This window comes from Lampris incognitus, chromosome 11 (genome assembly GCF_029633865.1).
Source record: "Lampris incognitus isolate fLamInc1 chromosome 11, fLamInc1.hap2, whole genome shotgun sequence".
Taxonomy (NCBI): Eukaryota; Metazoa; Chordata; class Actinopteri; order Lampriformes; family Lampridae; genus Lampris; species Lampris incognitus.
In genome coordinates, this window is record NC_079221.1 from 54805770 (window position 1) to 54823090 (window position 17321).

Here is a 17321-nt window from a genome sequence, read left to right on the forward strand (position 1 = left end):
ATAACTACTATTAATACTACTCTTACTGCCACCACCACTACTACTACCACTACTACTACTACTGTCACCACTGTTACTACAACTATAACTACTATTAAGACTACCCTTACTGCCACCACTACTACTACTACCGCTACTACTACTACTGTCACCACTGTTACTACAACTATAACTACTATTAAGACTACCCTTACTGCCACGACCACTACTACCACTACTACTAGTAGTATTACCACTACTACTACAAGATGTGGAGAAAACAAGGCAATAATACTCAACATGTACACAAACTACTTCATCGTGTGGCTGGGGACACGGACGCGGAGATGTCAACAGGACAAATGAGAGACAAATGAGAGACACGGGAGATGAGAGGAAACAGGGTCCACCTGAGCAGGGCATGATGGGATTTGGTGTTGTTTTGGGTCGGGGTCTGAAGGGGGGGGGGTTGTGGGAGGTCCTTACCAAGATAGAACTGTTTATGCTGGAGTGGCCATTAGCGGGGGACTGCCTGGAGGTGGTAGGGGACTCTTTCTGTAATAAGACACACAAGTCAGCAGCACACCGACATCTCACACACACACACACACACACACACACACACACAGACACACACACCCTCTTTCCTGGGCTTTTGACTGGGGGGCTTGGGGCGTGGACATAGGGCGGTGTTGACGTCATGATGCGTCAAGACAGGGGGACTACATCAGTCAGCTTTCTGGCCTGCAGGGCTTTGTGTCACCACACGGGGGCGCTACAGACACAACAGACGAATGGCAGAGAGACGGACGATGACGTCATCGGCATCGATTCCCTCATCAGTGCGCTCACTAGAACATTCTCCCCAACACGTCTTGGTTTGAACAGCAGAATGGTTCTGTTAGGGGCCTGTATATACAGAACCTGCTTTATTATAGGTCATTCATGTTTATTATATATCATTAGTATTTGTTATATATCATTAATATTTATTATATATGATTAATATTAATTTTCACTATGTTGCTCTCAGTAGAACAGAAAAATAAAAACTGGCATAAATGTAAAAATACAATCTGGAAGAAAAATGGGAAACCTTAACTGCATTCTACAATTCAAGCATAAACGTAAAATCTACACTCATGAACGTGAGAGTATATGGAGAGAGTTCAGCTGATCTCTCCTCATGTCTGCTGGGCTTCCAGAAGGAACGTTTACATGATGGAGGTAAATCTATACTCAGGAACATGAGAGTATATGGAGAGTGTTCAGCTGATCTCTCCTCATGTCTGCTGGGCTTCCAGAAGGAACGTTTACATGATGGAGGTAAATCTACACTCATGAACATGAGAGTATATGGAGAGTGTTCAGCTGATCTCCCCTCATGTCTGCTGGGCTTCCAGAAGGAACGTTTACATGATGGAGGTAAATCTATACTCATGAACATGAGAGTATACGGAGAGTGTTCAGCTGATCTCTCCTCATGTCTGCTGGGCTTTCAGAAGGAACGTTTACATGATGGAGGTAAATCTATACTCATGAACATGAGAGTATATGGAGAGAGTTCAGCTGATCTCCCCTCATGTCTGCTGGGCTTCCAGAAGGAACGTTTACATGATGGAGGTAAATCTACACTCATGAACATGAGAGTATACGGAGAGTGTTCAGCTGATCTCTCCTCATGTCTGCTGGGCTTTCAGAAGGAACGTTTACATGATGGAGGTAAATCTATACTCATGAACATGAGAGTATATGGAGAGAGTTCAGCTGATCTCCCCTCATGTCTGCTGGGCTTTCAGAAGGAACGTTTACATGATGGAGGTAAATCTATACTCATGAACATGAGAGTATATGGAGAGTGTTCAGCTGATCTCCCCTCATGTCTGCTGGGCTTCCAGAAGGAACGTTTACATGATGGAGGTAAATCTATACTCATGAACATGAGAGTATATGGAGAGTGTTCAGCTGATCTCTCCTCATGTCTGCTGGGCTTCCAGAAGGAACGTTTACATGATGGAGGTAAATCTATACTCATGAACATGAGAGTATATGGAGAGAGTTCAGCTGATCTCTCCTCATGTCTGCTGGGCTTCCAGAAGGAACGTTTACATGATGGAGGTAAATCTATACTCATGAACATGAGAGTATATGGAGAGAGTTCAGCTGATCTCTCCTCATGTCTGCTGGGCTTCCAGAAGGAACGTTTACATGATGGAGGTAAATCTACACTCATGAACATGAGAGTATATGGAGAGTGTTCAGCTGATCTCCCCTCATGTCTGCTGGGCTTCCAGAAGGAACGTTTACATGATGGAGGTAAATCTATACTCATGAACATGAGAGTATACGGAGAGAGTTCAGCTGATCTCCCCTCATGTCTGCTGGGCTTTCAGAAGGAACGTTTACATGATGGAGGTAAATCTATACTCATGAACATGAGAGTATATGGAGAGTGTTCAGCTGATCTCCCCTCATGTCTGCTGGGCTTTCAGAAGGAACGTTTACATGATGGCGGTAAATCTATACTCATGAACATGAGAGTATATGGAGAGAGTTCAGCTGATCTCTCCTCATGTCTGCTGGGCTTCCAGAAGGAACGTTTACATGATGGAGGTAAATCTATACTCAGGAACATGAGAGTAAATGGAGAGTGTTCAGCTGATCTCCCCTCATGTCTGCTGGGCTTTCAGAAGGAACGTTTACATGATGGAGGTAAATCTATACTCATGAACATGAGAGTATATGGGGAGAGTTCAGCTGATCTCTCCTCATGTCTGCTGGGCTTTCAGAAGGAACGTTTACATGATGGAGGTAAATCTACACTCATGAACATGAGAGTATATGGAGAGAGTTCAGCTGATCTCTCCTCATGTCTGCTGGGCTTTCAGAAGGTACGTTTACATGATGGAGGTAAATCTATACTCATGAACATGAGAGTATATGGAGAGAGTTCAGCTGATCTCCCCTCATGTCTGCTGGGCTTTCAGAAGGAACGTTTACATGATGGAGGTAAATCTATACTCATGAACATGAGAGTATATGGAGAGAGTTCAGCTGATCTCTCCTCATGTCTGCTGGGCTTTCAGAAGGAACGTTTACATGATGGAGGTAAATCTATACTCATGAACATGAGAGTATATGGAGAGAGTTCAGCTGATCTCTCCTCATGTCTGCTGGGCTTTCAGAAGGAACCTTGACATGATGGAGGTAAATCTATACTCATGACATGAGAGTATATGGAGAGAGTTCAGCTGATCTCCCCTCATGTCTGCTGGGCTTTCAGAAGGAACGTTTACATGATGGAGGTAAATCTATACTCATGACATGAGAGTATATGGAGAGAGTTCAGCTGATCTCCCCTCATGTCTGCTGGGCTTTCAGAAGGAACGTTTACATGATGGAGGTAAATCTATACTTATGAACATGAGAGTATATGGAGAGAGTTCAGCTGATCTCTCCTCATGTCTGCTGGGCTTTCAGAAGGAACGTTTACATGATGGAGGTAAATCTATACTCATGAACATGAGAGTATATGGAGAGAGTTCAGCTGATCTCCCCTCATGTCTGCTGGGCTTTCAGAAGGAACGTTTACATGATGGAGGTAAATCTATACTCATGAACATGAGAGTATATGGAGAGAGTTCAGCTGATCTCTCCTCATGTCTGCTGGGCTTTCAGAAGGAACGTTTACATGATGGAGGTAAATCTATACTCATGAACATGAGAGTATATGGAGAGTGTTCAGCTGATCTCTCCTCATGTCTGCTGGGCTTTCAGAAGGAACGTTTACATGATGGCGGTAAATCTATACTCATGAACATGAGAGTATATGGAGAGAGTTCAGCTGATCTCCCCTCATGTCTGTTGGGCTTTCAGAAGGAACGTTTACATGATGGAGGTAAATCTACACTCATGAACATGAGAGTATATGGAGAGAGTTCAGCTGATCTCCCCTCATGTCTGTTGGGCTTTCAGAAGGAACGTTTACATGATGGAGGTAAATCTATACTCATGAACATGAGAGTATATGGAGAGAGTTCAGCTGATCTCCCCTCATGTCTGTTGGGCTTTCAGAAGGAACGTTTACATGATGGAGGTAAATCTACACTCATGAACATGAGAGTATATGGAGAGAGTTCAGCTGATCTCCCCTCATGTCTGCTGGGCTTTCAGAAGGAACGTTTACATGATGGAGGTAAATCTATACTCATGAACATGAGAGTATATGGAGAGAGTTCAGCTGATCTCTCCTCATGTCTGCTGGGCTTTCAGAAGGAACCTTTACATGATGGAGGTAAATCTATACTCATGACATGAGAGTATATGGAGAGAGTTCAGCTGATCTCCCCTCATGTCTGCTGGGCTTTCAGAAGGAACGTTTACATGATGGAGGTAAATCTATACTCATGAACATGAGAGTATATGGAGAGAGTTCAGCTGATCTCTCCTCATGTCTGCTGGGCTTTCAGAAGGAACGTTTACATGATGGAGGTAAATCTATACTCATGAACATGAGAGTATATGGAGAGAGTTCAGCTGATCTCCCCTCATGTCTGCTGGGCTTTCAGAAGGAACGTTTACATGATGGAGGTAAATCTATACTCATGAACATGAGAGTATATGGAGAGAGTTCAGCTGATCTCTCCTCATGTCTGCTGGGCTTTCAGAAGGAACGTTTACATGATGGAGGTAAATCTATACTCATGAACATGAGAGTATATGGAGAGTGTTCAGCTGATCTCTCCTCATGTCTGCTGGGCTTTCAGAAGGAACGTTTACATGATGGAGGTAAATCTATACTCATGAACATGAGAGTATATGGAGAGAGTTCAGCTGATCTCCCCTCATGTCTGCTGGGCTTCCAGAAGGAACGTTTACATGATGGAGGTAAATCTATACTCATGAACATGAGAGTATATGGAGAGAGTTCAGCTGATCTCCCCTCATGTCTGCTGGGCTTTCAGAAGGAACGTTTACATGATGAAGGTAAATCTATACTCATGAACATGAGAGTATATGGAGAGAGTTCAGCTGATCTCTCCTCATGTCTGCTGGGCTTTCAGAAGGAACGTTTACATGATGGAGGTAAATCTATACTCATGAACATGAGAGTATATGGAGAGTGTTCAGCTGATCTCTCCTCATGTCTGCTGGGCTTCCAGAAGGAACGTTTACATGATGGAGGTAAATCTATACTCATGAACATGAGAGTATATGGAGAGTGTTCAGCTGATCTCCCCTCATGTCTGCTGGGCTTTTAGAAGGAACGTTTACATGTTGGAGGTAAATCTATACTCATGACATGAGAGTATATGGAGAGAGTTCAGCTGATCTCTCCTCATGTCTGCTGGGCTTTCAGAAGGAACGTTTACATGATGGAGGTAAATCTATACTCATGAACATGAGAGTATATGGAGAGAGTTCAGCTGATCTCCCCTCATGTCTGCTGGGCTTTCAGAAGGAACGTTTACATGATGGAGGTAAATCTATACTCATGAACATGAGAGTATATGGAGAGAGTTCAGCTGATCTCTCCTCATGTCTGCTGGGCTTTCAGAAGGAACGTTTACATGATGGAGGTAAATCTATACTCATGAACATGAGAGTATATGGAGAGTGTTCAGCTGATCTCTCCTCATGTCTGCTGGGCTTTCAGAAGGAACGTTTACATGATGGCGGTAAATCTATACTCATGAACATGAGAGTATATGGAGAGAGTTCAGCTGATCTCCCCTCATGTCTGTTGGGCTTTCAGAAGGAACGTTTACATGATGGAGGTAAATCTACACTCATGAACATGAGAGTATATGGAGAGAGTTCAGCTGATCTCCCCTCATGTCTGTTGGGCTTTCAGAAGGAACGTTTACATGATGGAGGTAAATCTATACTCATGAACATGAGAGTATATGGAGAGAGTTCAGCTGATCTCCCCTCATGTCTGTTGGGCTTTCAGAAGGAACGTTTACATGATGGAGGTAAATCTACACTCATGAACATGAGAGTATATGGAGAGAGTTCAGCTGATCTCCCCTCATGTCTGTTGGGCTTTCAGAAGGAACGTTTACATGATGGAGGTAAATCTACACTCATGAACATGAGAGTATATGGAGAGAGTTCAGCTGATCTCTCCTCATGTCTGCTGGGCTTTCAGAAGGAACGTTTACATGATGGAGGTAAATCTATACTCATGAACATGAGAGTATATGGAGAGTGTTCAGCTGATCTCTCCTCATGTCTGCTGGGCTTTCAGAAGGAACGTTTACATGATGGAGGTAAATCTATACTCATGAACATGAGAGTATATGGAGAGAGTTCAGCTGATCTCTCCTCATGTCTGCTGGGCTTTCAGAAGGAACCTTTACATGATGGAGGTAAATCTATACTCATGACATGAGAGTATATGGAGAGAGTTCAGCTGATCTCCCCTCATGTCTGCTGGGCTTTCAGAAGGAACGTTTACATGATGGAGGTAAATCTATACTCATGAACATGAGAGTATATGGAGAGAGTTCAGCTGATCTCTCCTCATGTCTGCTGGGCTTTCAGAAGGAACGTTTACATGATGGAGGTAAATCTATACTCATGAACATGAGAGTATATGGAGAGAGTTCAGCTGATCTCCCCTCATGTCTGCTGGGCTTTCAGAAGGAACGTTTACATGATGGAGGTAAATCTATACTCATGAACATGAGAGTATATGGAGAGTGTTCAGCTGATCTCTCCTCATGTCTGCTGGGCTTTCAGAAGGAACGTTTACATGATGGCGGTAAATCTATACTCATGAACATGAGAGTATATGGAGAGAGTTCAGCTGATCTCCCCTCATGTCTGTTGGGCTTTCAGAAGGAACGTTTACATGATGGAGGTAAATCTACACTCATGAACATGAGAGTATATGGAGAGAGTTCAGCTGATCTCCCCTCATGTCTGTTGGGCTTTCAGAAGGAACGTTTACATGATGGAGGTAAATCTATACTCATGAACATGAGAGTATATGGAGAGAGTTCAGCTGATCTCCCCTCATGTCTGTTGGGCTTTCAGAAGGAACGTTTACATGATGGAGGTAAATCTACACTCATGAACATGAGAGTATATGGAGAGAGTTCAGCTGATCTCCCCTCATGTCTGTTGGGCTTTCAGAAGGAACGTTTACATGATGGAGGTAAATCTACACTCATGAACATGAGAGTATATGGAGAGAGTTCAGCTGATCTCTCCTCATGTCTGCTGGGCTTTCAGAAGGAACGTTTACATGATGGAGGTAAATCTATACTCATGAACATGAGAGTATATGGAGAGTGTTCAGCTGATCTCTCCTCATGTCTGCTGGGCTTTCAGAAGGAACGTTTACATGATGGAGGTAAATCTATACTCATGAACATGAGAGTATATGGAGAGAGTTCAGCTGATCTCTCCTCATGTCTGCTGGGCTTTCAGAAGGAACCTTTACATGATGGAGGTAAATCTATACTCATGACATGAGAGTATATGGAGAGAGTTCAGCTGATCTCCCCTCATGTCTGCTGGGCTTTCAGAAGGAACGTTTACATGATGGAGGTAAATCTATACTCATGAACATGAGAGTATATGGAGAGAGTTCAGCTGATCTCCCCTCATGTCTGCTGGGCTTTCAGAAGGAACGTTTACATGATGGAGGTAAATCTATACTCATGAACATGAGAGTATATGGAGAGAGTTCAGCTGATCTCTCCTCATGTCTGCTGGGCTTTCAGAAGGAACGTTTACATGATGGAGGTAAATCTATACTCATGAACATGAGAGTATATGGAGAGTGTTCAGCTGATCTCCCCTCATGTCTGCTGGGCTTTCAGAAGGAACGTTTACATGATGGAGGTAAATCTATACTCATGAACATGAGAGTATATGGAGAGTGTTCAGCTGATCTCCCCTCATGTCTGCTGGGCTTTAAGAAGGAACGTTTACATGATGGAGGTAAATCTACACATGAACATGAGAGTATATGGAGAGAGTTCAGCTGATCTCTCCTCGTGTCTGCTGGGCTTTCAGAAGGAACGTTTACATGATGGAGGTAAATCTACACTCATGAACATGAGAGTATATGGAGAGAGTTCAGCTGATCTCTCCTCATGTCTGCTGGACTTTCAGAAGGAACGTTTACATGATGGAGGTAAATCTATACTCATGAACATGAGAGTATATGGAGAGAGTTCAGCTGATCTCCCCTCATGTCTGCTGGGCTTTCAGAAGGAACGTTTACATGATGGAGGTAAATCTACACTCATGAACATGAGAGTATATGGAGAGAGTTCAGCTGATCTCTCCTCATGTCTGCTGGGCTTTCAGAAGGAACGTTTACATGATGGAGGTAAATCTATACTCATGAACATGAGAGTATATGGAGAGAGTTCAGCTGATCTCTCCTCATGTCTGCTGGGCTTTCAGAAGGAACGTTTACATGATGGAGGTAAATCTACACTCATGAACATGAGAGTATATGGAGAGAGTTCAGCTGATCTCTCCTCATGTCTGCTGGACTTTCAGAAGGAACGTTTACATGATGGAGGTAAATCTATACTCATGAACATGAGAGTATATGGAGAGAGTTCAGCTGATCTCCCCTCATGTCTGCTGGGCTTCCAGAAGGAACGTTTACATGATGGAGGTAAATCTATACTCATGAACATGAGAGTATATGGAGAGAGTTCAGCTGATCTCTCCTCATGTCTGCTGGGCTTTCAGAAGGAACGTTTACATGATGGAGGTAAATCTATACTCATGAACATGAGAGTATATGGAGAGAGTTCAGCTGATCTCTCCTCATGTCTGCTGGGCTTTCAGAAGGAACGTTTACATGATGGAGGTAAATCTATACTCATGAACATGAGAGTATATGGAGAGAGTTCAGCTGATCTCCCCTCATGTCTGCTGGGCTTTCAGAAGGAACGTTTACATGATGGAGGTAACTCTTGAGGCCCGGTCTCTTGCCATCATTTCATTATCTGTTATGTCCCACTCTTGTGCTGTTGTGTGTGTGTGTGTGTGTAAGTGTGTGTTTGTGTGTGTGTGTGTGTAAGTGTGTGTTTGTGTGTGTGTTTGTTTGTGTGTGTGTGTGTGTGTCTGGTATCAGGGCAGGAACAGGATGAGGATCACACAGAGAGGTGTGGCTTGTACGTGGAGATGTGTGTGTGTGTGTGTGTGTGTGTGTGTGTGTGTGTGTGTGTGTGTGTGTGTTCCGGTATCTTGGTTGTGAAATTGGTGTGCAGATGTCTGAACCAGCCCCAGCACAATAAAGCAGAGTGCACACACACACACACACACACACACACACACACACACACACACACACACACACACACACACACACACACACACACACAGCATACCGGGTTACACATACGGGCGCGCACTCGGTGAGCAGGCGTGCAGTTAGTAACCAGATCAGGGCTCATACAAAGCGCTGAGTAGGAGGAAGAGGAAGAGGAGAAGGAGGAAGAGGAGAAGGAGGAAGAGGGGATGGAGGAGGAGTGTTACCTCGCACGATGAGCCCTGCGTCCGGTAGCTTGGCACGATTTTAAATGTGATGCTGCCTCTCATCTCTCTCTGTGGACACACACACACACACACACACACACACACACACACACACACACACACACACACACACACACACACACACACACACACACACACACACAGAGTTTTTCAGTGTGGTCTTCATTTCATTTCTGACCCAAAGTATTTACAGATTTATAAATAACACACACACACACACACACACACACACACACAGACACACACACACACACACCAGCATCTTCTGCAGCTGTTCAACAGTCTGGTTGGCCACACTGATGCCGTTGATCTCCCTGATCTCATCTCCCACATGCAGGGTTCCTTTGAGACAGAAAGAGTGACAGACAGACAGGAGGAGAGGGAGAATGAAGGAGAGACAGGAGGAGAGAGAGAATGAAGGAGAAACAGGAGGAGAGGGAGAATGAAGGAGAAACAGGAGGAGAGGGAGAATAAAGGAGAAACAGGAGGAGAGGGAGGATGAAGGAGAGACAGAGGGAGGGATAATGAAAGAGAGACAGAGGGAGGGATAATGAAGGAGAGACAGAGGGAGGGATAATGAAGGAGAGACAGAGGGAGGGATAATGAAGGTGAGACAGAGGGAGGGATAATGAAGGAGAGACAGAGGGAGGGACAATAAAGGAGAGACAGAGGGAGGGATAATGAAAGGGTGACAGAGGGAGGGATAATGAAAGGGTGTCAGAGGGAGGGATAATGAAAGGGTGACAGAGGGAGGGATAATGAAAGGGTGTCAGAGGGAGGGATAATGAAAGAGAGACAGAGGGAGGGATAATGAAAGAGAGACAGAGGGAGGGATAATGAAAGGGTGACAGAGGGAGGGATAATGAAAGAGAGACAGAGGGAGGGATAATGAAAGGGTGACAGAGGGAGGGATAATGAAAGGGTGACAGAGGGAGGGATAATGAAAGAGAGACAGAGGGAGGGATAATGAAAGAGAGACAGAGGGAGGGATAATGAAGGAGAGACAGAGGGAGGGATAATGAAAGGGTGACAGAGGGAGGGATAATGAAAGAGAGACAGAGGGAGGGATAATGAAAGGGTGACAGAGGGAGGGATAATGAAAGAGAGACAGAGGGAGGGATAATGAAGGAGAGACAGAGGGAGGGATAATGAAAGGGTGACAGAGGGAGGGATAATGAAAGAGAGACAGAGGGAGGGATAATGAAAGAGAGACAGAGGGAGGGATAATGAAAGGGTGACAGAGGGAGGGATAATGAAAGAGAGACAGAGGGAGGGATAATGAAGGAGAGAGAGGGAGGGATAATGAAGGAGAGACAAAGGGAGGGATAATGAAAGAGAGACAGAGGGAGGGATAATGAAGGAGAGACAGAGGGAGGGATAATGAAGGAGAGACAGAGGGAGGGATAATGAAGGAGAGAGAGGGAGGGATAATGAAGGAGAGACAAAGGGAGGGATAATGAAGGAGAGACAGAGGGAGGGATAATGAAGGAGAGACAGAGGGAGGGATAATGAAGGAGAGAGAGGGAGGGATAATGAAGGAGAGACAAAGGGAGGGATAATGAAGGAGAGACAAAGGGAGGGATAATGAAGGAGAGACAGAGGGAGGGATAATGAAGAGAGGGAGAGAGAGAGAGAGAGAGAAACCATTCATTAGCATCTTGTCACACTGCAGTGTGTTCAGCAGTTCTTTATCAGTCTAAATCCGTCTATTCTCAGCAAGTCACCATCCTGTTACTACCATAATAACACACACAGACACACACACAGACACACAGACACCTGACAACAACACACCTGACAGCAACACACCTGACAACAACTCACCTGACAGCAACACACCTGAGAGCTCATCATCTCTGCTGCACAGCTGAAGGTTTAATGCTCACTGCCTTGTATTTGCAAGGTGCACGTGTGTTTGTATTTGTAAGTGTGCTGATGACGAGTACACGAGGAGGAGTAGACGAGGAGGAGTAGATGAGGAGGAGTAGATGAGGAGGAGTAGATGGGGTAGTAGAGGAGGATGAATAGATGAGGAAGATTAGAAGAGGAAGAGGAGAGAAGGAGTAGAAGAAGAGGGGAAGAAGAGGAAGAGTAGAAGAGGAAGAACAGATGAGGAGGAGCAGAAGAGGAGGAGTACAAGAGGAGGAGCAGTGGGACAGAGTAGGGCACCTTGTCTGTGGATCATTCCTCCGTACATGATTCTCGCCACAATGCAGTGATTCAGGTCGTTCATCTTAAGCGTGATGCCCTGTGTTATTCACACACACACACACACATACAGACACACACACACACACAGACACACACACACACACACACACACACACACACGTTAGTGGGAGGCGCTCTTTGCAGATGTGTGCTAGCTCTAGATCCACATTTCTTTACAGACGTGGGATCAAATCAAATCTTGACCTTCTGCCACATTCACACTGTTTGTATTGTCTGAACACATATATTATATATATATAGTATATATTATATACACGTTATATACATTATATATATATATACCCTCAAATGTGTATCACCACAATATATATATTATACGTACTGCTCCTTCAGCCCCACAGACCAATGTGTGTGTGTGTGTGTGTGTGTGCACCATGGGCTCCTCTGTGTTCTTCTGAAACTGGACCAGCCGGACCCGCGTGACGTTCTCCAGGTCCATGTCCCCGTTAGTGCTCTCTGGGGAGTCTCCGTTCAGGTAGGGGGAGGTGGGCGGAGGAGTCACCCTCAGAGCCTCGTCGCTGTACACCTCGTGGGCGACCACGTCGTGGGTCTGCAGCAAGGCCTGTATGCAGCGGAGAGGGGGACCGGTCATTCATCGGGGGGGGCGTCTTTCCACAGCGCTGTGAGTTCAGCAGGTCTCCATCAGGCTACACCTGTCTCTTCACAGCAAGTCTCCATCCTTTTACTGCTGTATTCATACATTACCCCACACCCGTTACTGCTGTAGTCATACATTACCCCACACCCGTTACTACTGTATTAATACACTACCACACCCGTTACTGCTGTATTCATACATTATCCCACACCCGTTACTGCTGTGTCAATACATTACCCCACACCCGTTACTGCTGTATCAATACATTACCCCACACCCGTTACTACTGTATTCATACATTACCCCACACCCGTTACTGCTGTATTCATACATTACCCCACACCCGTTACTGCTGTATCAATACATTATCAAACCCGTTACTACTGTATTAATACATTACCACACCCGTTACAACTGTATTAATACATTACCAGACCTGTTACTGCTGTATAATACATTACCGCACCTGTTACTGCTGTATAATACATTACCACACATGTTACAACTGTAACCACACGTTACAACTATATTAATACATTACCCCACACCCGTTACTACTGTATTCATACATTATCCCACACCCATTACTACTGTATTAATACACTACCACACCCGTTACTGCTGTACCAATACATTACCACACCTGTTATGAATGTATTAATACATTACCACACCAGTTACAACTGTATTAATACATTACCCCACACCCGTTACTACTGTATTAATACATTACCCCACACCCGTTACTACTGTATTAATACACTACCACACCCGTTACTGCTGTATCAATACATTACCACACCTGTTATGACTGTATTAATACATTGCCACATCCGTTACAACTGTATTAATACATTACCACACCAGTTACTGCTGTATAATACATTACCGCACCTGTTACTGCTGTATAATACATTACCACACATGTTACAACTGTAACCACACATGTTACAACTATATTAATACATTACCACACCCGTTACAACTGTATTAATACAATTCCACACCTGTTACTGCTGTATAATACATTACCACACCAGTTACTACTGTATCAGTACATTACCACACCTGTTATGACTGTATTAATTCATTGCCACATCCGTTACAACTGTATTAATACATTACCACACCAGTTACGGCTGTATAATACATTACCACAACTGTTACTACTGTATCAATCAATACATTACCACACCTGTTACGACTGTATCAATACATTACAACACCTCTCACTACTGTATTAATACATAACGACACCTGCTACTACTGTAATAGTACATTATCACATCTGTTACTGCTGCATTAATACATTACCACACCTGTTTCTACTGTATTCATACGTTACCACATCTGTCACTACTGTATTAATACATTACCACATCTGTTTCTACTGTATTAACACATTACCACACATGTTACGACTGTATCAATACATTACCACATCTGACACCACATATCACTCACACACCACACACACACACACACACACACGCACGCACGCACGCACACACACACACACACACACACACACACACACACACACACACACACACACACACAGATAAGCGCACTCAATCACACAAACATCCACACAACACACACATACATTTACAGAGACTTACACACATGCAACAAATACCTTTCGATAGCTAACCTCCTTTCATTCTTCATCTCTAGTGTGTGTAGTATGTGTATGTGCGTCTAGTGTGTGTATGCGTCTAGTATGTGTGTGTGTCTCATGTGTGTGTCTAGTGTGTGTGTGTGTGTGTGTGTCTGTACATGTGTGTGTGATCGTATATGTTTGTATTTTGGAATAAGATTAAACATTAAGGATCTTGTACAAGGCTTGTGAATCTCTAGCCCACCCAGCAGTGTGTTGTCTGTCGCCCCCTGCTGGTGTGTATGGGTTAAAGCAGCATCTCACACACACACACACACACACACACACACACACACACACACACACACACAGCGCTACCATCCTCCTGTGAAGTGAAGTGAGACAGGGGAAGTGAAACAGAACCAGAGATGCGAGGACAGACTTGTGTCTTTGTTGTCACACGCTGGAAGAAAACGTGTTTCCCTGTTTTGAGACAACTTCCTGATCGAGGAGGTGGTAATTCCAGTTGATGGAGTGTGCTATTCCTAACAGGGGAAGGTTCCTAACAGGCCGAGTGGATACAAACACTACACAATCCGCCAGACACCTCCGTACACCAACAGTTACAATAGTTACAATAGCCACACCGCCACATGGTCACAACGTCGCGGGTTCAAATCCAGCCAGTCAATTCATACCCCTCTCTCTCTGCCCCATTTCCTGTCTGCCTCCCCTGTCGCTACCCAATAAAGGACTAAAATAGCAGAAAACAACACGTATAAACCCACTGCTGGGGCAGACGGCAGCCCCCCCCCCCCCAGACCCCGAGGGCAGCATGAGCGGCGTGGATCAAGGATGGGTGGATACAAAAAACACAATCCACTCAAATACAGCCATGAAGTTTCCAAGGTTAATCATGTTGACCGTCACATTACACCACTACTGACACATTACACCGCTACTGACACATTACACCACTACTGACACATTACACCGCTACTGACACATTACACCACTACTGACACACTACACCATTACTGACACATTACACCAGTACTGACAAACCACACCGCTACTGACACATTACACCACTACTGACACACCACACCGCTACTGACACACTACACCGCTACTGACACGTTACACCGCTACTGACACATTACACCAGTACTGACACATTACACCGCTACTGACACGTTACACCGCTACTGACACATTACACCACTACTGACACATTACACCACTACTGACACATTACACCACTACTGACACATTACACCACTACTGACACATTACACCGGAACTGACACATTACACCGCTACTGACACATTACACCACTACTGACACATTACACCAGTACTGACACATTACACCGCTACTGACACATTACACCGCTACTGACACATTACACCACTACTGACACATTACACCAGTACTGACACATTACACCACTACTGACACATTACACCAGTACTGACACATTACACCGCTACTGACACGTTACACCGCTACTGACATTACACCACTACTGACACATTACACCACTACTGACACATTACACCACTACTGACACATTACACCGCTACTGACACGTTACACCGCTACTGACATTACACCACTACTGACACATTACACCACTACTGACACATTACACCACTACTGACACATTACACCAGTACTGACACATTACACCGCTACTGACACATTACACCACTACTGACACATTACACCACTACTGACACATTACACCAGTACTGACACATTACACCGCTACTGACACATTACACCACTACTGACACGTTACACCGCTACTGACATTACACCACTACTGACACATTACACCACTACTGACACATTACACCACTACTGACACATTACACTGCTACTGACATTACACCACCATGGACATTACACCACTACTGACACATTACACCGCTACTGACACATTACACCACTACTGACACATTACACCGCTACTGACACATTACACCGCTACTGACACATTACACCGCTACTGACATTACACCACCATGGACATTACACCACTACTGACACATTACACCGCTACTGACAAATTACACCGCTACTGACACATTACACCGCTACTGACACACCACACCACTACTGACACATTACACCGCTACTGACACGTTACACCGCTACTGACATTACACCACCATGGACATTACACCACTACTGACACATTACACCGCTACTGACACATTACACCACTACTGACACATTACACCGCTACTGACACATTACACCGCTACTGACACATTACACCGCTACTGACATTACACCACCATGGACATTACACCACTACTGACACATTACACCGCTACTGACAAATTACACCGCTACTGACACATTACACCACTACTGACAAATTACACCGCTACTGACACATTACACTGCTACTGACATTACACCACCATGGACATTACACCACTACTGACACGTTACACCGCTACTGACACACTACACCACTACTGACACGTTACACCGCTACTGACACATTACACCACTACTGACACGTTACACCGCTACTGACACATTACACCGCTACTGACACACTACACCGCTACTGATACACTACACCACTACTGACACGTTACACCGCTACTGACACATTACACCACTACTGACACGTTACACCGCTACTGACACATTACACCACTACTGACACGTTACACCGCTACTGACACATTACACCGCTACTGACACACTACACCGCTACTGATACACTACACCACTACTGACACGTTACACCGCTACTGACACATTACACCACTACTGACACGTTACACCGCTACTGACACATTACACCACTACTGACACGTTACACCGCTACTGATACACTACACCACTACTGACACGTTACACCGCTACTGACACATTACACCACTACTGACACGTTACACCACTACTGACACATTACACCACTACTGACACGTTACACCGCTACTGACACATTACACCACTACTGACACGTTACACCGCTACTGACACACTACACCGCTACTGACACATTACACCACTACTGACAAATTACACCGCTACTGACACACTACACCACTACTGACACATTACACCGCTACTGACACATTACACCACTACTGACACGTTACACCACTACTGACACACTACACCGCTACTGACACGTTACACCACTACTGACCCATCCCACCGCTACTGACACATTACACCAATACTGATACACTACACCACTACTGACACATTACACCACTACTGACACATTACACCGCTACTGACACGTTACACCACTACTGACACATTACACCACTACTGACACATTACACCGCTACTGACACATTACACCACTACAGACACATTACACCGCTACTGACACATTA

The 17321-nt window shown here is 44.7% G+C and overlaps 1 protein-coding gene across 3 annotated transcripts in view; it reads right to left on the reverse strand.

Annotated features, from left to right (window-relative positions):
* The window catches only part of caska (calcium/calmodulin-dependent serine protein kinase a), a 129563-nt gene that overhangs the window by 26271 nt on the left and 85971 nt on the right, over nt 1-17321 (reverse strand). For all 3 annotated transcript variants that reach the window (XM_056290076.1, XM_056290075.1, XM_056290074.1), the window contains exons 13-16: nt 12119-12307; nt 11683-11761; nt 9770-9855; nt 9493-9561 (exon numbers count right to left, since the gene is read on the reverse strand). In XM_056290076.1, coding sequence (XP_056146051.1) covers nt 9493-9561; nt 9770-9855; nt 11683-11761; nt 12119-12307 — 423 coding nt within the window. The remainder of the gene's footprint in view (nt 1-9492; nt 9562-9769; nt 9856-11682; nt 11762-12118; nt 12308-17321) is intronic.